The following is a 21,683-nucleotide window of genomic DNA, read 5'->3' on the forward strand; positions in this document are numbered from 1 at the left end:
CACACAACCGGTCCACCAAGTTTCGTCCAATTGGTATGCAATTTTCATTCAATCGCCATCTTTCACAATAATTCTGGACCGGCATGAGGTGGGATTGTCTGTCATGAATTTATTAGTCGATCGAACGAGTTTTTAGAAATGGCGGGAAAACTGAAAAAAAATTATTTATTTCTTTATTTAAAACGGGTGTACACAATTGTACACGTATACGGACCTTACCGAACCTTACCGAACCGGCAAACAAATCTACTCATGGTGCACTTCATGAGCCGACTTGCCCGCAGACCAGAGTAAGGCTCTTAACACCCAGCGTATACCGTACGCATATGCAAGCACACGAATAATAGAATCATTTAAACCGTTCCATCCGTGACTTTTACCTTGGACGGTCGTGACAAAAATACTTTTACACTCCTTGGATTACCTACGGAATGCAAGTCCCACACACCAAATCCTCCATCTTCAGAGTTCATATTTCATAATGGACAGATCCCCAAGACGTCATGCTTACATGCTCACCTTGGCGACGTCCACTCGAAATCCCAGCGGTGCCTCCATCTTGTCGCGGAAGTGGAGGGTGAGACTCAAGACGCCAATGGTCGGAAACAGGTTTTACAAAAGGTCTGGTTTATTAACTGGTTATTCACTTGATTCCATTTACCAAATAATACCGCATTATTCAATGGCTGAGATTAACTCTTTTCCATGGTCCTTTTTCGTTCGGCTGATGTTCCTCCGCCATGGTCCCGTTCGTCAGAGCTCCTCGCAGCAAGTCCTCTCGACTCCAGCCGCAGCTCCCGCTTATATGGACCAACTCGACTTAATCCTCTGTCCGCTGAACTCGTAATCTCCTCTCCGCCGACGTCACCGGTCGCCTTCCTGGCGCCAGCTAGCCCCCCCCCTGCTGTGAGTTCCTTTTATCAAACAATAGGGGGGTGCTCCAGCCTGGGGCTGTGACCAGGTGTTTCAAGAGACCATCATGTTCGTGCACATTCCTAACTCATTTACAAACCCGTCCCCCACAGAGTTTGCATGTAAAATGCATCTGCTTTGTTACTAGGTCAACCAATAAGTTACCAGTGCCAATTAATAAGTTACACTGAATTACACTTCCACACTACCCTGCCTCAAACGTTGCTCAGCTTGACGTCATGATAACGAAGGTCTTCAAGATTATTGGAATATCCCGCAATGAAGCTGTCTGTGGGACTATGACTTTGGCCTCGCAGACAGGTCGGTGTATTGTACAGCCTCCTTTCTGGTCTTGCACCCTCTGCTCTTCCCGTGCGTTGCCACCCCCAGGTTCCTGCAGGGCGCACACAGTCCACCATCAACCCCCTTCGAGTGAAACTCCCAAAATCTACAATCACTGCTCTCCGCCACTCCTCTTTTTTTCCCACCTGTGGAACCAACTTCTACATTCTCGTTAATCGCATTCTTCCCTTCAGGTTTTCAAGAAAGCTCTTCACCGCCATCTCAGATCGTCCCCAATCCAAAACCATGGTGTTTTCGTTCCTTGTTAACCCCCTTTCAACCGCCAAGCCCTCCTCCTTCCAAATTTCCAGATTTTCCTTCCGAAGAGTTTCCTTCTGTATCTATCTTGTCCACCCCATGCATCCTGTCTTGCCCCCCATTCCTCCCAACACCCATTAATTGTCCAATTCTCCTGTTTTGTCATTCAACCCTGCTGTTGGTGTTTCCCCCCTCTCGCTGCAGTTCCTTTTGTTCTGTTGCATCCAGATCTGTTCAGTGTTCTAGCTCTTCCATGAGCCTTGACTCTGTATACAAAAAAAACAAATAATAAAAACACTAATCTGTAGCTCCTCACCTGGGCAGATGAGACTCCCCACCAGGATGTGACGACTCATCAGAATTACTCTTCTCCCTTTTTTTCTTTTTTCTTTTTTTTTGTATACAGGATCGAGGCTCGTGAAAGAGCTAACATTAATCACACAAAAACATCAAACAGACACATAAAACATGCAATAAGGGGAGCGGTAGACAAGACGGGGAGAGGTGGGGAAGCACACAAACACAACAACTCGGGAGATCTGTGGGAGGGAGAGGGCTTTGGGGGAGGAGGCATGGGAAGGCGGGGTGCAGGGGGTTGGAGAGGTATATAACACATGGACACTGCTAGAACTTCTAGGAAAGAAGTCGGTATTTCAAAAAAGTGGATCTGGGGGTGAATTAACGGGGGTAGAGATCAAGGTTTTGGATGGGGGAATGATGGTGACCAGCTGTTTAAAAGACCTGGAGGGAGGAGTGGGATTGAAGAGAGTGAGGGAGTTTGTTCCAGAGGCGGGAGAAAAGAGGAATGAATGAGTGAAGGTGAGCAGGGAATCTTGATTTTGGCAGTTTTAACCATAAGAGGGTTGCAGGCAGATCTTGTGCGACCTGTAGGAATATTTGGGGGACAGAGCCCAGATAGAGCTGGGGGAGCAAGGCTGGAGAGGAGTCTGTAGAAGACAGAAAGACCACCAACCTGCCTGCGGTGAGTGAGTGAAAGGCCCTCAGAGTTAGCTTCATCGCGAGAGATTCCAATGATTCTGAAAGCTTTGGTTTCAACAGCGTGAAGCCGAGCTAGGTGTGAGGCAGGAGCACCAGGAGCTTTTTAAAAAGGTATCCTGTTTTCCCAGGAGTTTCTTTGCTGAAGCATTAGTCATATCATGAAAAAAAGTATCAAAAGACATCTTGCTTGTCAAAATCACCAAATACCTCGTATTTCCACATCCGTAAGGTGGATTAACCTCCCTCTTGTAAACCACATTGTACAATTATTAAGATTTAGTTGTTGCATTCTCCGACTCTTGGAGTTTTGCAAACTCATTCACAGATGACACAAAAATATATCTCAAACCATCCAAATTCCTTGCAATGTACAGTGCATTCAGAAAGTATTCAGACCCCTTCACTTTTTTCACATTTTGTTATGTTGCAGCCTTGTGCTGAAATCGTTTAAATTCATTTTTTCCCTCCTCAATCTACACTCAATACCCCATAATGACAAAGAGAAAACAGGATGTTAGAAAGTTTTGCAAATTTATTAAAAAGAAAAAACTGAAATATCACATTGACATAAGTATTCAGACCCTTTGCTATGACACTTGAAATTTAGCTCAGGTGCCTCCCATTTCTCTTGATCATCTTTGAGATGTTTCTACACCTTGATTGGAGTCCACCTGTGGTAAATTCAATTGATTGGACATGATTTGGAAAGGCACACACCTGTCTATATAAGGTCTCACAGCTGACAATGCATATCAGAGCAAAAACCAAGCCATGAGGTCGAAGGAACTGCCTGCAGAGCTCAGAGACAAGATTGTGTCGAGGCACAGATCTGGGGAAGCCTACAAAAAAAATTTCTGCTGCATTGAAGGTTCCCAAGAGCACAGTGGCCTCCATAATTCTTAAATGGAAGAAGTTTGGAACAACCAGGACTCTTCCTAGAGCTGGCCACCCGGCCAAAGTGAGCAATCGGGGGAGAAGGGCCTTGGTAAGAGAGGTGACCAAAAACCCGATGGTCACTCTGGCTGAGCTCCAGCGATCCTGTGTGGAGATGGGAGAAACTTCCAGAAGGACAACCATCACTGCAACACTCCACCGATCTGGTCTTTATGGCGGAGTGGCCAGACGGAAGCTTCTCCTCAGTGAAAGACACATGAAAGCCCGCTTGGCGTTTGCAAAAAAGCACCTGAAGGACTCTCAGACTGTGAGAAACAAGATTCTGTGGGCCTTTCTGTCCCTGTGGCTTCGCCTTATTATGTCGAAGACACTTTGCTATAGGTCACCACGTTGCCACTGTGTGCTCCGCCTTTCATTTGGAAGACACTTCGCTGCCCGCTCCCCCTGCTTGAGGATGGACGGAATCTTGGGAGAAATTGGATGCACACCTATTGTGGTGTGCGCCATCTGCTCAAGTGTCTGGTCACCGTGGTATGATCTCCCCGCTTCACTCATTCATTCGGGGCACGTATTGATGCAAACTGCATACTTTTTCCCCTGATGAAAAAAGGCATTAATGTGCACAGGCTGCGACAAGCTATTGGTAAGAAGCAGGTTCTACATATGTTATTGGACTATTGTCTAATACCGCACCTGAGTTCTTAAGTTTGAGTACAATGCGCACAGCTCACGAGATGAATCGTACAGAGTGACCACAAAGGAACGGTACCCATACAATATAATAAACCTTAATTTTACAGATTTGGTCCACATTTGCTTCACGTGATGCATGATTACCATGGAAAGTTTCAGATGGATATCTTAAATTTCATGTGATTTGATTGAGGTTCGGTGGCTTTCTCGGGTAGATGTTGTCCTTACGCATCAACCCTGAACTCGGTTTGAGTCTTTTTGAAGGATTTAATTCTTTGGTGGATTTGTTGAAAAAAAAAACATGGGGCTATCTTGACTAGCACCGGTACCCACCCTATGGGCCGGGCTTCCATTGGGAGGCCCAAATGAAAAGGCAAAATATCAGAAATTGAAGGCTTTTTTTATTTTAAACGATTTATATAAACATCCGTTAAATCATATCACACGCAAATCATCAAAATCTAAACAGTACATGGCGCCCATTTTGAAAAAAGATTGAATTCTGCAAAACGGAAGCGGCCGCTACACGTCTTTCTCAGTCGCATGTTTATGTCTGAAGAGTGAGCGCCGAATCTGTAACACGGAAGCGGCCGCTACACCTGTTTCTCAGTCGTTTTGCACACGCTGCCGTTTTACTTCGGAGCCGCACGTTTATTATCGGAAGAGTTCGTCAGGAGTCGATCTACTCTCTCCTGGTACGTAGAATTTCAACAAAAGCCACATCACTGTTCATATCGGTAAATATTATTCCATTGTGTTTGGAAAAATTGGAAAATTGGAAAACTTGGAAAAACAATATAGCCTATTTTATTCCAGGGGGTCCTAGGATTACCCACCAAAAATATCGTTGCGATCGGTTCAGCCGTTGTTGCGGTACCTGGGAACGGACAGACAGACAGACAGACAGACAGACGGACATTTGGTGAATTATCGTAAGATGAAGTCTAAATATTCTGACTATAAAGAAACTCCACTTGGCACAACTGGAAAAGTAAGAGGATACGAGTATGGAGGAATTTCTAAAACGTGAGGTCGGTCTACACCGTTTGTTTCTGGTCACCCTGTACATGGCACAAATCTGCAGTCTGACGGATGTGATGTACGAACCGTTTGGCTGAAACTTCGTGCATGAATATCTCAGCGGCTTCACATTATGCAGAGTCTTGGCAGTAGGGACGGCAGGTGAAACATCCTGCAGGCTTTTTCATTTAGTGGGAGCAGCAGGATGTGGCTGTTTCTGCGTTGCTCTTGGAATTAACACGAAGTATTTTATTTCTTTGGACATTGACCCCTTCACAATTTTGTTTCTCTATCGACGATGTTGTAGGGATTTATTGATCCAGACAACAGTAAATAAATCAACTGTTATTGTTCATCAGTTCCATTGAGAATATCACTATAGGAGAAAATATAAAAACATATGCACAGCAATTGACTGATTTCCTGACCGCACGGATCATCATCTGGTCACCGTTCTTCCTCGAGGTTTTCAATCCTTTCAACCCAGAACTGAAATGGCAGATCCTCTCCAAATCTCGTTTGAGCTTTTTGTATGCCACAGTCACCAGTGCATCACACTGCGACCTCCTTCAAAATCACCTGAAACCAGCAATCAGATCAAAACGTCATGGACTACTCACTACCGGTGTTTTGCTGCAGCATGACAATGCTCGGCCCCATACCGCCCGCGCAACAGCTGCAACAATCGAGGACCTGCATTTTCAGTGTCTTCCTCATCCACCTTACTCGCCAGACCTCACCCCTTTGGATTACCACATCTTTGGCACACTTAAAGAGGCGCTTCGTGGAACCACTTTCGATCCGGCGAAGAGGTCCAAGAGGCGGTGCACGAATGGCTACAGAAGCAGCCAAAATATTTTTATCCTAGAGGAATCAAGGCCATAGTAAAGGGCTGGAAAAAATGCATTGAACACAATGGAGATTATGTTGAAAAATAACAGTTGTTACACACGTACATGCAATAAACAAGTTGTGAAAAATATTTTAAGGTTACTTATCGACTGCCCCTCATATATGTAAATATATTGTTATGTTTGTGAGGGTACTGATGAAATATAGTGGAGTTTAAGATCGTATAGGTTTTAGCATGACCCGTGGACATGAAGAAGAAGAATCTCAATGTACATAAGTGTTTACATGTCACCACATGGAGGGTGGTTGTGTGTTAGTTAGATAGGGCTTAAGGATAATTCCCAGTATGTAATTGCCTCCTGTGATTTTCCCTTATGTTTTTACATTCACTTGGCCAGCCATGAAATCGCTCCATTAAACCATGACAACCAAGATAATGCAGACAGTGCCGAACGTAACCCCGATCGGAAAGTAAACACCGCCCCACCAACCATCTAAGGAAAAAGGCCCCACCCAGTAGAGGCGGAGAATCAGTAGGCGGTCAAGAGGGCCGTGAGGCCCCACCCCCAAAAGGCATGATTGGTCGTTTGACGTCAGGGAGAGCTGGAAGGTTTGAGGTGGAGAAAAGAGGAAGAATCCATCTCTCTCGCTCTCTCTTGGACTGGCTTCATCGTGGGTAGTCACAGAATCCGCTCTCTCTCTCTCTCTGGTTCTGGGCGGTCGCTTTTGTCCTTTGTCCCTGGCTTGGCTGTTCCTGGCTCGTGTACGATCATGGAGAGGAGATAGAGTCCGTCTTTTTCACTTTCTCTGGTGCTGGCTTTGTGGCGAGGTGGAGAGGGACTTCGCGCCATCTTGAGCGTTTCCCACACAAGCAGCGTCGGGCCGTGTGGCGCTGCCATCATAAATCAACAGCCTCGTAGACCAGAGCTGAGTGTCGGCCGAGATAAGCAACAAAGACCATTATTTCCTTTTCTTTTATCATTTCCCTGCTGTGTAATTATGTCTGAGAGGACGATCCTCACCTTAGGAATTATAGATTTACCTCACCATCTATTTGATTTCTGTGCTTTATTTTCATTAAAACCTTTATTGTTGCATTTCATTTCTTGTGTTGTGAATTTTCCCTGTCTCATATCTGTGTTTGTGTGTTTGGGGAATAAACCCCGTGGCGGCCGTTCATAAAATTAAGACCTCAGCTTATTTCCGTCCAGCACGCGCCAAAAAGATACAGCCAAGTTTCGAACTGCTGCATCGGAGTAAACTGTTCGGCTGTCCGTCCAAGGCTGGTTTTCATCGGCCACGGATGCGACAATATATATTTAATAATCTATTTATGTAAATATCTTATTAATAATATTTTAAATATTTATATTGTATTTTAGTTGTTCTATTCAGTGTCGTTTTATGATCTTGAAGAAAACTTTTTGTAATCTTCAAAATGTAGCTCATATTGTTAGCATATGTGTAACTAGCTGTTGTAATCTATTGATAATTTCAGTGCTGTGTGTGGTTGCTCTCACGGTCCTAATTATTTCACCTGTAACCGTACCATAGATTAGCCTTTTAGGAATGTTGCTGTCTAAGAAAGGCATTCGTATGTCGAAGAACCCGGGTCCTTCACAATCTGTATCAGAAAAGCATCTCGTTTATCAAATCATTTGGTGTGAAATTTATTATTATCGATATTGATTTGTAATTCTAAAAGAGAAACTGAATTGTGAGTTTGGTTTTCCTTTTTTAATTGGAGTTCTTTTGGATATATATCATCATGAAGCTGATCGAATACAAACCCATCATTAATCCTACTAGTAAATTGCAATTGGTTACTGGCTTTGACACCAATACAAATTTTTACTATTACATACAGTGCCTTCACAAAGTATTCACACCTGTTGACTTTTTCATATTTTGTTGTGTTACAGCCTGAATTGAAAATGGATTTTGTCACTGAACTACACATAATCCTCCATAATTTCAACGTGGAATTTTCTTTTTAGAAATTCTTACAAAGTAATTAAATATGAAATACAGAAATATCTAATTTACTAATTTACATAAGTATTCAACCCCCTGAATCAATACTTCATAGTAGCGCTTTTGGCAGTGATTACAGCTTCGAATCAACTTGGGTATGTCTGTATCAGCTTTGCATGTCTGGATTTGGGGAGTTTCTCCCATTCTTCCTTGCAGATTTGCTCAAGCTCTGTCAAGTTGGATGGGGAGCGTTGGTGAACAGCAATCTTCAAGTCTTGCCTCAGGTCTCAATGAGATTCAAGTCTGGGCTTTGGCTGGGCTACTCAAGGACTTTCATGCTCTTGTTCTGAAGCCATTCCAGGGTTGTTTTGGCTGTATTCTTGGGGTCATTCCCCTGTTGGAATGTAAATCCTCACTGCAGTCTGAGGTCTTTAGCACTCTGAAGCAAGTTTCCCTCAAGGATTTGCCTGTATTTGGCTCCATTCATTGTTCCCTCTATCCTTACAAGTCTTTCAGCCCCTGCCACTGAACAGCATCCCCATAGCATTATGCTACCACCACCATGCTTCATGGTAGGGATGGTGTTAGATTGGTGATGGGCTGTGCTCGGTTTCCACCAGATGGAGCACTTTGCATTCAGGCCAAAAGAGTTCAATTTCCATCTCATCAGAACACAGAATACTTTGCCTCATGCTCTCAGTCTTTCACGTGCCTTTTTGCAAACACCAGGTCATGTGCCTTTTTCTCAGGAGTGGCTTCCAACTCTCCCAGAGAGAGAGACAGAGAGAGACAGACAGAGAGAGACAGAGAGAGAGAGAGAGAGAGAGAGACAGAGAGAGAGAGAGAGACAGAGAGAGAGAGAGAGAGACAGAGAGAGAGAGAGAGACAGAGAGAGACAGAGAGAGAGACACAGAGAGAGAGAGACAGAGAGAGACAGAAAGTGAGAAAGAGAGACAGACAGAGAGAGATAGACAGAGAGAGACAGAGAGAGAGAGACAGAAAGAAAGAGAGAGAGACATAGAGACAGACAGAGATAAAGATGATATTCAGACACATAGAGAGAGACAGACAGACAGACAGAGAGAGATAGACAGAGAGAGACAGAAAGTGAGAAAGAGAGACAGACAGAGAGAGATAGACAGAGAGAGACAGAGAGAGAGAGACAGAGAGAGAGAGACAGAGAGAGAGAGAGACAGAGAGAGACAGAGAGAGAGACACAGAGAGAGAGAGAGAGACAGAGAGAGAGACAGAGAGAGACAGAGACAGGCAGGAGCCAGCTGGCAGGTTCAGGATAGTGAAGCATCCCAGAGGCAAGAGAGAGAGAGTGAGCGAGGGGCAAGCACCTTTTTTTTTGTCAGCAGCTCTCCTCTCCCCACTGACTGATCACATTTATCCAATCACCACCCCCCTCAGATCAAGCGGTGTCTCCCCCTACCCCGAGGCTGCACACACCTTTCATTTTCTACAGCAAATGCACTTAAGATTTACAGAAATCAATTACCCTGAAGCAATTTATTTTAATCTAATACGAGGCTCTCCATTGATCATATATAAAGTTCTTTATATAGCTGAAGATTTAGGATACACCATCATATACAGTCACGTGAAAAAGTAAGTACACCCCATGTAAAGTTTTGACTTTTTCAACATATTTCAACATACAGCTATTTGATCTTCATTTCAACAATATTGAGAGATAAAGGTGATATAATATAACAAATATCATGAAACATTTACATTTTGTAGTCCATTGTATAATTTAAATAAACATAAATGCAAATTTCGCATGTGGAAATGGTAAGTACAGCCCTACATTTATCACTACTTCAAATACCTAAAATTAGAATCAGGTGCACCAGCTCAGGTGCAAATGATTAGAACATCATTAGAGAGGATCTTGGAGGAACCTGTCTTATTTAAACCTCAGACATTTAGTTTGGTTTGCTCTTTGTTATTGAAGTGTGTGGCGTCACCATGCCTAGATCAAAAGAGTTCTCTGAGGCCTGCAGAAAGAAGGTTATAGATGCCTACGAGTCTGGGAAGGGATTTAAAAAGATCTCCAAACTATTTGAAATCAATCATTCGACTGTCCGGAAGATCATCTACAAATGGAGAAGATTCCAAACAACTGCCAACTTGTTCAGGCCAGGCCGTCCCAGCAAGTTCAGCCTGAGAGCAGACCGCAAGATGCTGAAAGAAGTCTCTAAGAACCCCAGAATGTCATCACGGGACCTACAGGTAGCTCTTGCCACTGTTGATGTCAAAGTGCACGAGTCCACCATTAGAAAGAGGCTGCACAAATTTGATCTACATGGGAGGTGTGCCAGGAGGAAACCTTTGCTGTCCAGAAAGAACATCAGGGCAAGACTAAAGTTTGCCAATGAACACCGAGGCAAAGACCAGCACTTCTGGAACAATGTGCTCTGGACAGATGAGTCAAAGGTAGAGTTATTTGGCCACAGTACCAGAAGACATGTTTGGCGAAAACCAAAGAGAGCATTTGAGCACAAGAACCTGATACCAACTGTAAAGCATGGTGGTGGAAATATGGTTTGGGGCAGCTTTGCTGCATCAGGGCCTGGGCAGCTCACCATCATAGAATCCACTATGAAATCTTCATTGTACCAGAGGGTGCTTGAGGATAATGTGAGGCCATCTGTCGGAAAGTTTAAGCTCAACCGAAGGTGGACCTTGCAACATGACAATGACCCTAAACATACCAGTAAATCCACCAAGGAATGGCTGAAAAGAAATAATGGAGGGTTCTGGAATGGCCAAGTCAAAGCCCGGATCTAAATCCCATCGAGATGTTGTGGGGGGATTTGAAACGAGCTGTGCATGCAACAAACCCCTCAAACATCGCACAGCTGAAATAATTTTGCACGGAGGAGTGGGCAAAAATTTCTCCCAGTCGATGTCAGAGACTGGTAGACAGTTATAAGAAACGCCTACTTGCGGTTGTTTCTGCCAAAGGGGGCAATACCTCCTATTAGAGCCAAGGGTGTACTTACTTTTTCCACATGCGAAATTTGCATTTATGTTTATTTAAATTATACAATGGACTACAAAATGTAAATGTTTCATGATATTTGTTATATTATATCACCTTTATCTCTCAATATTGTTGAAATTAAGATCAAATAGCTGCATGTTGAAATATGGTGAAAAAGTCAAAACTTTACATGGGGTGCACTTACTTTTTCACGTGACTGTATATGGCATTACTGATACTCGATGGTTATTGGTAACCAATTGGGCCGACATCCCATAAACAAGGAAATTAGCTTCATCACCAAACCACACCTTTGTACCACTAATTGTACTCACAGCAAGGTGTTTCTCACATTTGATTAATTTGTGTTGGAGAAATGCAAATAAGGCAGGCATAATGAATACATGATGATTGCGGATGAACACGAGCATTGTACACTAACATCGTACATCCCTGCAACGAAAATGGGGGCTTACAGAGATTTATGGCCATCGTGTTGCAATCCCCCGTCGTTAAGAAAACCATGTCTTTCGGGTGGACGGGTCAGGATTTCGACCTTGAATGAAAACCTCGTGCGGAATTGCCATTTTCTAGCTTTCACGATTGTAATTCCACAAGTATGGCGACCCAATCCTGGCTGTTTCACATGCCGTCCACCTCCTCTGTAAGGCCGGGTTCCTGGCAGACAACAAATATGTTATAACAGTGGCATTCAGCCAATCGAAGATCGTTTATTCAGTCCTTTCATCAGCTTGGGCTGTATTATGAGATTCCAACTTAAAACTTTTGCCTTCCCACACACAGACTGCACAAGCACCATCAAACGATGAAATGGACTCGCAGGTTTCTAATTATGAGCATTCCTTTTTCTATGCACCGTGAACCAAACGATACTTGGTCTTCCTACAGTGCTTGGATGTGTTGCTTTCATGAAATATATAAGGTTTTTGCGAGGTACTTGCATGTAGTATTTCGCTTACTATTGCATGTCATGTAAATGGTTTAAGCATCAAAGTAAAATGTTTACGTGCTCTTGCCGTTTTAATCTGGGATTTCTATTCCCTTTGTAATTCTCCCTGGGAGTTGTTCCAGGTCTCGGAAAATGAAGTGGAAAGGCAGAGTTGGACTTTATTCTTTCTGTTCTGCTGCCTGCAGTACTTCAGGAGCGTGGCTATGACCTAGTCATGTTTTCAGTGAACACGTGGGTATACGTTTGAATCAACAGCGAGGGAAGGCCAAGTACTTTTTTGGGGATTATTACCTCCGCCACCGAAGGTGGATGGAGGTTACGTTTTCACCCCTGTCTGATAGTCTGTCTGTCTGTTTGTGAACAGGATAGCTCAAAAAGTTTTGGACATATTTGGCTGAAACTTGGTGGACAGGTTGGGTGTGTGAGAAGGAAGAATCGATTAAATTTGGTGAAGATTTGAATCTGGATCCATCCAGATCTGAGAACTTTTAAAATGATTCTTCACCATTGAGTGATCAGGCTAAAACCAATATGAATATGAATATGAATGATCGTTTTAAGGCCATTTTCCCCTGCTAGTGCGGGGGTTGGCATTGCGGGCTCCATGTCCGCATGGTTCCCTTTATGAGGAATTTTTTTTATGGCCGGATGCCCTTCCTGACGCCAACCCTTAGTCACCTCTTACGATGCGCAGGGATACGGTGTACCTATTCTAAATCGGGGTACATTCCGGGATCATTCATCCCAGCAAGCTGGTAGTCAATTTGCCGACCTCGGAAGGATGACAGTGATCGACCGGGATTCTAACTCAGGATCCTAGGATCCCAAGCCGGCACCCTAACCGCTAAGCCAACACCCGGCTATAGGGCTAAAACGGATATATAGCACGATATCTCAAAAGGTTATGGAAGGATCCAGAGGAAACTTGGTAGACATGTTGTGTGTGTGACAAGGACGAATCAATTCAGTTTTGGTGAAGATTTGAATCTCGACTCAGATCAGAGAATTTTTAACTGATTCTTCACCATTGAGAGATGGTGCCAAAAACTATACAAAGCATGATATTTCAAAACGTTATTGATGGATTATGGCAAAACTTGGTGGATGAGTTGGTTAGGTGGCAAGAACAAGCCAATTAGATTATGGTTCATGTCCGAATCCTGATCTGGCCCATCAGTGGGATACAAAACATAAATTGTTCAGCCTGGTGGTGGTATGCTCTCTAGCAAGTACCATCATAGTTTGATTTGGATCCACTTTGTCATCAATCTGTCATAAGAAGAAGGAAAGGAAGGTAAAGAGACAAAGAGGGACACAATGTTGAACACTATTAATGAGCTTCGAGTGAATGCACTGCGCAGGTAGTTGAGGCGATTGAATAATGGTCCCAAAGAGAGGGTTGTGGCTTACCTGTGGTAGCTGCCACACCTTGATCACCGCGTGCATGCGCATGTGGCACTTGTTTACCTGAAGTGTGTTTTAACTGGCCAGATGTCAATGTGACACTTTCTTGTTGATGGTCCCTCCTCATAGCCGAAGGCCCTTTGTCCTGAGTGCTCCCAGTAGAGTACAACCAGCCGTGATGTATTGATGCAGCAATCCATAAACGCTTTTCTCTGGGTAATTTAATGGACGTCACACGTGTTCCCGGAGAAGCAGGATTCAAAATATGGCCAGATGAGGCCCTTCTGGCACAACTTGCCACACGCAGCCATCATGCAATTTAATAGTCTTCACATCAAGGATTTGCTCACAAATTACAGCAAAGGTCGATTGTAAGGAGCGAAGAAGCCAAATGTTAATAGGTAACTGCCAGATGGTCTTGAGAGCCAAGGAATCGCAGCACACAGTTGCATTTTCTCCTACAATCCTACATCTATCCATTGTGCCTTTGATAAACTTTATATACATTATTCCAGGTTCGGAAAAGAACCTGCACCTTGCTTTCTTGAGTGCATCAATTGAATTTGATGAACTAGCGATATTAATTCACACTATTAAATCAGTAACTTATGGCAGTTGACCATCAGGTCAAACCTGATGTTCGACTGACTTGTGCAGGTGCTGGTAATTTGTTCAAGGTGCTGCGAATAACTCACCTACTCGTCATGAAACACATCTTTAACATCCACCAACAACCTGTGACGACAGATGCGTCAACTGGCTTAACGTCCCCTCTGATGGACGACATTGATGCCTACCCTTGCATGCTGCGAAACAACAACGTATAGCTCATTTGAACCCAAGCGACACAGCTCAAAGGTGAGCGCACACACCTTTAGACACCAGTGCACACACAAATACGTCGTATTGCTCTGTATCTTCACCTGAGCAACCCGCTTCTTTTTTTGCTGCAATACGAAACTATATAAATGAATCCTCAATTCTCAGAAGGTGTCGGCACCAACCGAGTAATGCATAGTGCTCACCTTAAACTGGAATCTCATTTGAATTGACCTTGTCAATAACATGTGAGCCTGAGCAAGTTTTTACATCTTCGAAGTCCTCGTGCTGTGTTTGTATCCGTTTGCAACTGCATCTTCTGAAGGATGCCGTTTACACGACAAAGGTCCTTTGTGATTCATTCCCATCGTAACAGCAGGCATCTGTGCAATGCTCAGGCAATCTCGAATTACTTGCTGATGAAACATTGATTAGTTTTTGAGCAGAGGTGAACACAGGTGGCCAAACCATCTGCAATATGAATAATGGCGGCTCAGATGAGGCGAGGAGGGCAAGAGGTGCCCTTCAGGATTACGCTGTATGTTGTTCGCGAATCTTATGGTCTTCGGCTATTGTGGTTATTGTTTGGCCTTGGAATGATTTGGTGCAAGAAATACTGTTGTACAATGAGCATCTTTCCGCAAATTGCATGAACAATGTTCTTTTCCCCCCTCTGCCATGTTAAATGATTTATTCTACATGATGGTGTTTGATATTCCGACTCGTATGAATGTTTTATCGTCTGGCTGTATAGGCTCTATATGTGTACCCTATGCTAGGTGTGCAACTCCAGTCTTATTATCTAAGATGTCCGTGTTAGCAAAAGAAGCAGAACTCGACCAAATAGAGTCGTGAGGAAAGCACTAATATGAGGAATTTGGGAAACCAAGAGTCCAATTGCAAGTCCTCTGTAATGTTCAAACCAGATATATTCAATGACATGCTTTGGAATAAATCATCAGAATCTGGGCCACTAATATCACCTTTAGTGCTTAAACAACTTTCATAGTAAAGCAATAAATGTAATCAGGTGAAGTTTAATGCTTCTAAAACTCAATTTCTTCCCAACTCTCTCTTTAAAACTCCTTACAACTCTCCAATCTCCTTTGACAGCTCCACAATTACACCATGCGATTCAATAAACCTACTAGGTATTACCTTAACATCAAATCTATCCTGGAATCCACACATTACACAAATAGCTAAATCTGCCTTGAAGAAACTGGGAGTCCTGTTCAGATGTTGAAGTTTCTTCTCCTCTCAACAGATGTTTCAACTATATAAAGGATTGATTCGTCCTTGCATGCAGTACTCCCTACTCTCACATCTTGGGAGGTTCTATCTCCACATATTTACCGGACAGAATTGAATCCAAAGTAATTCGACTTATCAACTCTCCCAATCTGACCTCAAAACTCGACCCGCTCGAATTATGCTGCAAAGTTGGCTCTGTTTCACTTTTTACAGATATTACTTTGGTTTCTGCTCCCAAGAACCTGCTCCTTGTGTACCTCCGCCATTAGCGAGACCACGGAATACTCAACAAGCCACTGCATCTCATGATTATTGTGTGGCCATTGGCATCTCAAGCGTGGCCCGTTATGATGTTTGTTTCTTCCCCTCCACTGCCAAACTCTGGAACTCGTTACCTTCCCATGTCTTTCCAAACACTTATAATCTTCCCCTTTTCAAAATGCAGATTTTGTACTTCCTCAAAAACTCAGACTATTCTCTCTTTCTTCACTTTTCTATCAATACAGCTCTTTTATTTAAGGCTTGGCCTTGATGAGGACTATATAGCCCGTGACTGGAGCCTTGAACATAAAAATATATATTGGTGTAGCTGTATTGTCCATACAACCCTTGCTTGTGAGAATTGTGCGTCCAGTTGAAATTATGACCATCGCTATCTTTGACTCCCCCTAGGCTGGTGCTCAAGATGACAGGCAAGAAGCAAACGAGCAACGTCACCAACAAGACGGATCCCAAGTCCCTGAATTCACGTGTGTTCATTGGGAACCTGAACACTGCGCTGGTGAAGCGTGCTACCGTTGAAGCCCTTTTCTCCCCTTACGGTCACGTCGTTGGCTGTTCTGTGCACAAGGGCTACGCCTTTGTGCAATATGCCACTCAGAGGAGTGCTCGGATTGCCGTCACACGAGAGAATGGTCGTGTTCTTGCTGGGCAGACTCTTGGTATTTATGAAATTACTTTAATATTGTTACCATATTTATTATTACCTCCGCCACCGAAGGTGGACGGAAGTTATGTTTTCACCCTTGTTTGTCCATCTGTTTAACTGAGCAGGATATCTCAAAAAATTATGGATGGATTTAAACGAAACTTGGTGGACAAGTTTGATATGTAACAAAGACGAATCGAGTAGATTTTGGTGAATATCGGGATCCTATTTTTAATTTTTAAGTGGTTCTTCAATGTTAAGGGATAAGGCCAAAAACAAAATATTACACAATATCTCCAAAAAAATTATTTTCTGATGAAACTTGATGGATGAGTTGGGTTGGTGGCAACAACAAGCCGAATACATTTTGGTTCTGGTCACGGATTTAGATCTGGCCTATTAGTCGGACACAACACGTAAACTGTTCAACATGGTGGAGGTATGCTCTCTACCGAGTGACGTTCCAGTTTGTTGTGTTTATTGTTATTATTAAAATATGCTATCTTTGTACTATGTAATACACACCATGCAAAGTCCATGGTGAGATGGAATGTATGTTATTTGATGGAAACATGATTGTAGCTTGGTTGGTAGATTGTATTAATTTTATTGTCGTTTTATTAGGATGTAGAGCACGTGAACAACAAATGTAGACAAGTTAAAGAAAGAGAGATCAAAGACAGCGGAATCTAAAGACATGCAGTGAAACAAGAAGAAATGAAATAAACAAGTACAGATACATTCAAAGTACACCACCCCCATGCCAAATAAATAATTAAATAACATATCCTCCAGCATGCAGCATTGCTGGGATGGTATTGATACATAGAGATGGTATTTGCGAGGGAGAGGTGTACAATAATTGATTGATCAATTGTCTAATTAAAATAAATAAATAATAATCGTAAAATAATTAATTTCTTAATCAATTTGCTAATAGCATACCTAAACCACTAGAGTTTCATCTGAAGCTGTAACTTTTGGAAAAATAATGAAATAAATAATTAATCGAAAAAATAATTAATTGATTAATTCAATCAATGAATCAATTAATAATTAATCGATTAATTGATTAATCAATAAATCAAAAATATCCTTGATAGCCACATCACTTGGTCACTGTCGTGTCCAAATATTAGCTTCCCAGCTCAAAAGGTGCCTGAGATATTGCCCAGATGAGAAAGAAAATAAATGTGATTAAATCATTAAGTGATTAATGAAAATAAATAAATAAATAATCATAAAATAATAAAATTATTAATCAATTGGCTAATAGAATATCTAAACCACCACTGATTCATCCTAATCTGTAACTTAAAGAAAATTAATCGTCATTCATCAAAAATTAATTAATCGATCAATTATATCGTTCATGTCGGACCACACACTCCACCATTTGGTGAAGTTTCGTGGAGATCGGTTTAAAATTGTGACGTATAGGCAAGTATAAGTGAGCGGACAGACAAACAAACAAACAGACAATATGAAAAATCACTCAAAGGGTGACACTTGGCAAAATAGAACAAAGTAGCATGGCACTCTGTGGGGCATCCTTTTGACCTCAAAAATAATTAGTGGTTGAATTCAGGGACCTGATATGCAAACCGTCTTCAAAGTTTAAGTTAATCGGATGAAAATTGACAATTTTAGAAATTCGGCCTATGTTGACCATTTGGCCTATGTTGACCTCAAAAATTGTTCGTGGTTGCTTTCAGTAAGGTGATATGAAAATCCTTTTTAAATTTCAAGCCAATCGCATGAAAATTGACGATTTTAGAAATTTGAAATTGTTGTTGACCTTTGACCTATGGTGATCCCAAAAATAGTTGGTGGTTGAACTTAGTTTGCCGATATGTAAATCCCATTCAAATTTCAAGTGAATCGGATGAAAATTGAGGATTTTAGAAATTTGAAATTGTTGTTGACCTTTGGCCTATGTTGACCTTTTGGCCTATGTTGATCTCATCAATAGTTGGTGGTTGAATTCAGATCGCCGATATGTAAATCCTCTTCAAATTTCAAGTCAATCGGATGAAAATTGAGGATTTTAGAAATTTGAAATGGTTGTTGACCTTTGGCCTATGTTGACCTTTTGGCCTATCCTGATCTCAAAAATAGTTGTTCGTTGAATTCAGTTAACTGATGTGCATATCCCATTCAAATTTCAAGTGAATCGTATGAAAATTGAGGATTTTAGAAATTTGAAATTGTTGTTGACTTTTGGCCCCTGTTGCTCTTTTGCCCTATGGTGATCTCAAAAATCGTTGGTGGTTGAATTCAGTTTGCTGATGTGTGAATCCCATTCAAATTTCAAGTCAATCAGATGAAAATTGAGGATTTTAGACATTTGAAAAAAGTGGTTGACCTTTGGCCTATGCTGACCTTTTGGCCTATGCTGATCTCAAAAATAGTTGGTGGTTGAATTCAGTTAGCCGATATGTAAATCCTTTTCAAATTTCAAGTCAATCAGATGAAAATTGAGGATTTTAGAAATTCGGAAAAAGTGGTTGACCTTTGGCCTATGTTCACCTTTTGGCCTATGTTGATCTCAAAAATAGTTGGTGGTTGAATTCAGTTCGCTGATATGTAAATCCTATTCAAATTTCAAGTCAATCGGATGAAAATGTAGGATTTTAGAAATTTGAAATGGTTGTTGACCATTGGCCTATGTTGACCTTTTGGCCTATCCTGATCTCAAAAATAGTTGTTCGTTGAATTCAGTTAACTGATGTGCATATCCCATTGAAATTTCAAGTGAATCGTATGAAAATTGAGGATTTTAGAAATTTGAAATTGTTGTTGACTTTTGGCCCCTGTTACTCTTTTGCCCTATGGTGATCTCAAAAATCGTTGGTGGTTGAATTCAGTTTGCTGATGTGTAAATCCCATTCAAATTTCAAGTCAATCAGATGAAAATTGAGGATTTTAGACATTTGAAAAAAGTGGTTGACCTTTGGCCTATGCTGACCTTTTGGCCTATGCTGATCTAAAAAATAGTTGGTGGTTCAATTCAGTTAGCCGATATGTAAATCCTTTTCAAATTTCAAGTCAATCAGATGAAAATTGAGGATTTTAGAAATTCGGAAAAAGTGGTTGACCTTTGGCCTATGTTGACCTTTTGGCCTATGCTGATCTCAAAAATAGTTGGTGGTTGAATTCAATTCGCCGACATGTATATCCTATTCAAATTTCAAGTCAATCGGATAAAAATTGAGGATTAAAAAATTTGAAAAAGTGGTTGACCTTTGGCCTATGTTGACCTTTTGGCCTATGTTGATCTCAAAAATAGTTGTTGGTTGAATTCAGGTCGCCGTTATGTATATCGTATTCAAATTTCAAGTCAATCGGATGAAAATTGAGGATTTTAGAAATTTGAAAAAGGGGTTGACCTTTGGCCTTTGTTGACCTTTTAACCTTTTGACCCCAAAAATATATAGGTTTTTGTCGGACCACGAACTCTACCATTTAGTAAAGTTTCGTGAAGATCGGTTTTAAATTGTGACCTGTAGGCAAGTATAAGAAAGCGGACAAACGGAGTGAAAACTGAGTACCGTACTCCCTTTCGGCGCACATCTTGCAGCGCCTGGAGATGGAATAGGAAAGGAGCGGTTGTACAAGAAGTAATAAAATTCTTTAAATTCGATTGAAATTAAGTTGTTCCTCAATCATAAACCGACGTTTCTGGACAGATAGACAGACAGACAGTCAGAAAATGTGAACCAATTGCTGAACTCCACTTTTCGCTTCACACGTGTTGGTTAATACAACGTTTATGTTGGAAGTAATGAATGATGTCGTGATCAGCTCACTCTTTGCCACCAAGGAGCCAAACATGTGCCCCCTTCCCCAATGGATATACATACAGTCCGCACACACTTCCCACACACACACACTTGCTAATGAATAATAGAAATTTGCATTACATTTTGTACAACCTTTACTTTGATCAATTTGTGTGCCCCAGCTGTAATGCTTTTACCAAGTGACTGGAATACAATGGGTGTTTGTGTTGGTTGTCATGGAGTTCCGAAAGGATTGTGTCGAGGTCACGTGCAAACCATTGGACCTGTCTGTTTTCTGTTCGATTCCTGACCCGACTATAAACTGTTGGATTGGTTCTTCCCTCGGATGGTTGTAAAGCCGGATATCCTGCTGCGAGCATTTGTTGGTGGACACTAGAGAATGCACGGTGTCTTCTGCAATGAGTTGGCGAGTTATCGCTGGCATTCTGGACAATTAAAAAAATCTGCTCAAATCAACTTCACTCTCGGGTCATGGCTGGCCAGCTGGTTCATGAAAGACTAGGGTCGAACATACCTCTTAGCTTAGCCGATCGCACAACAAGGTGGGATTTATTGTAGCCATGAAATAATCAGTAGTTGTTGTATCGTAATAGTTGCAGTAGTAGTCTTCCCACAGTGCAACTTACTGCTGCTTTGTGATAGTCTTTTGAAGCAGGCAGCAGTAACTCCATGATGTTTAATTAAGGGTATGAGTGGAATGGGAATCCTACAATTTAAAATGGATGTTACATTATTTGGCAGAACTCACATTGAAAACCCCCGATTCAAGTTACAGTATTATGTAACTGTAATCTTACTATAATTCACCAAATGTCCCTCCGTCTGTCTGTCCGTCCGTCTGTCCGTTTGAAGGTACCGCAAAAACGGCTGAACTGATCGCAACGATATTTTGGGTGGGTAATCCTGGGATCTCCTGGAGTAAAATAGGGTATATTGTTTTTCCAATTTCAGCTTTGGTCTCCAGCATTTTCAGGTTTGGACTCCCACATAACGTTATTTTCCCGGGTGCCGCACAAACGGCTGCACCGCTCGGACTCGGTGACCTCGGACAAAGACCTTTTATAAGGACATGGGTTGAATCCCTGCTTGAGAGAATGCCAACACCCTCCCCGCCATCACGGCCGTCTCTCCAACTCGCAATCCCACGAGATATGCAGAAAGGACGACCCAAAACCAATTATCTTCTTTTTGATTCGTATATAAACATCATTAAAAGTAAATAATGACCTCGGCCAAAGTTCAAACGATGTGGGTTTAATCTCTACATGAGAGAATTCCACATAGCTATTTTGGCGGTGTATAAGCCATCAGATCGCTGTCTCCATCCATCTTGCCAAGGCCATAACACCTATCCTCCTATCGGCTCAAAATCCTTTCAACTGTTGACTTAGTCGTTTTTACAATGAAGGAAACATTAACAATGTTGTTAAAAGTTTATTTTGTGATTAATTTGTGATTGGAGATATGTTGTTTGGAATGAAAAAAGAGATATCGAGTTCAAGTGAATGACGACATGCCGTGATGGTTTCTACTTTCTGAACGTGAACTTCGCGGATCGCCATATGCAGA

At 42.0% G+C, this 21,683-nt stretch overlaps 1 protein-coding gene across 1 annotated transcript in view; it reads left to right on the plus strand.

Moving 5' to 3' along the window:
* The window catches only part of LOC137421254 (RNA-binding Raly-like protein), a 182,290-nt gene that overhangs the window by 24,650 nt on the left and 135,957 nt on the right, over window positions 1-21,683 (plus strand). The window contains exon 2 of the mRNA XM_068107128.2: window positions 16,056-16,324. Coding sequence (XP_067963229.2) covers window positions 16,069-16,324 — 256 coding nt within the window. The 5' untranslated portion in view covers window positions 16,056-16,068. The remainder of the gene's footprint in view (window positions 1-16,055; window positions 16,325-21,683) is intronic.

This window comes from Myxine glutinosa, chromosome 2 (assembly GCF_964187855.1).
Source record: "Myxine glutinosa chromosome 2, kmMyxGlut1.1, whole genome shotgun sequence".
NCBI classification, from domain to species: Eukaryota; Metazoa; Chordata; class Myxini; order Myxiniformes; family Myxinidae; genus Myxine; species Myxine glutinosa.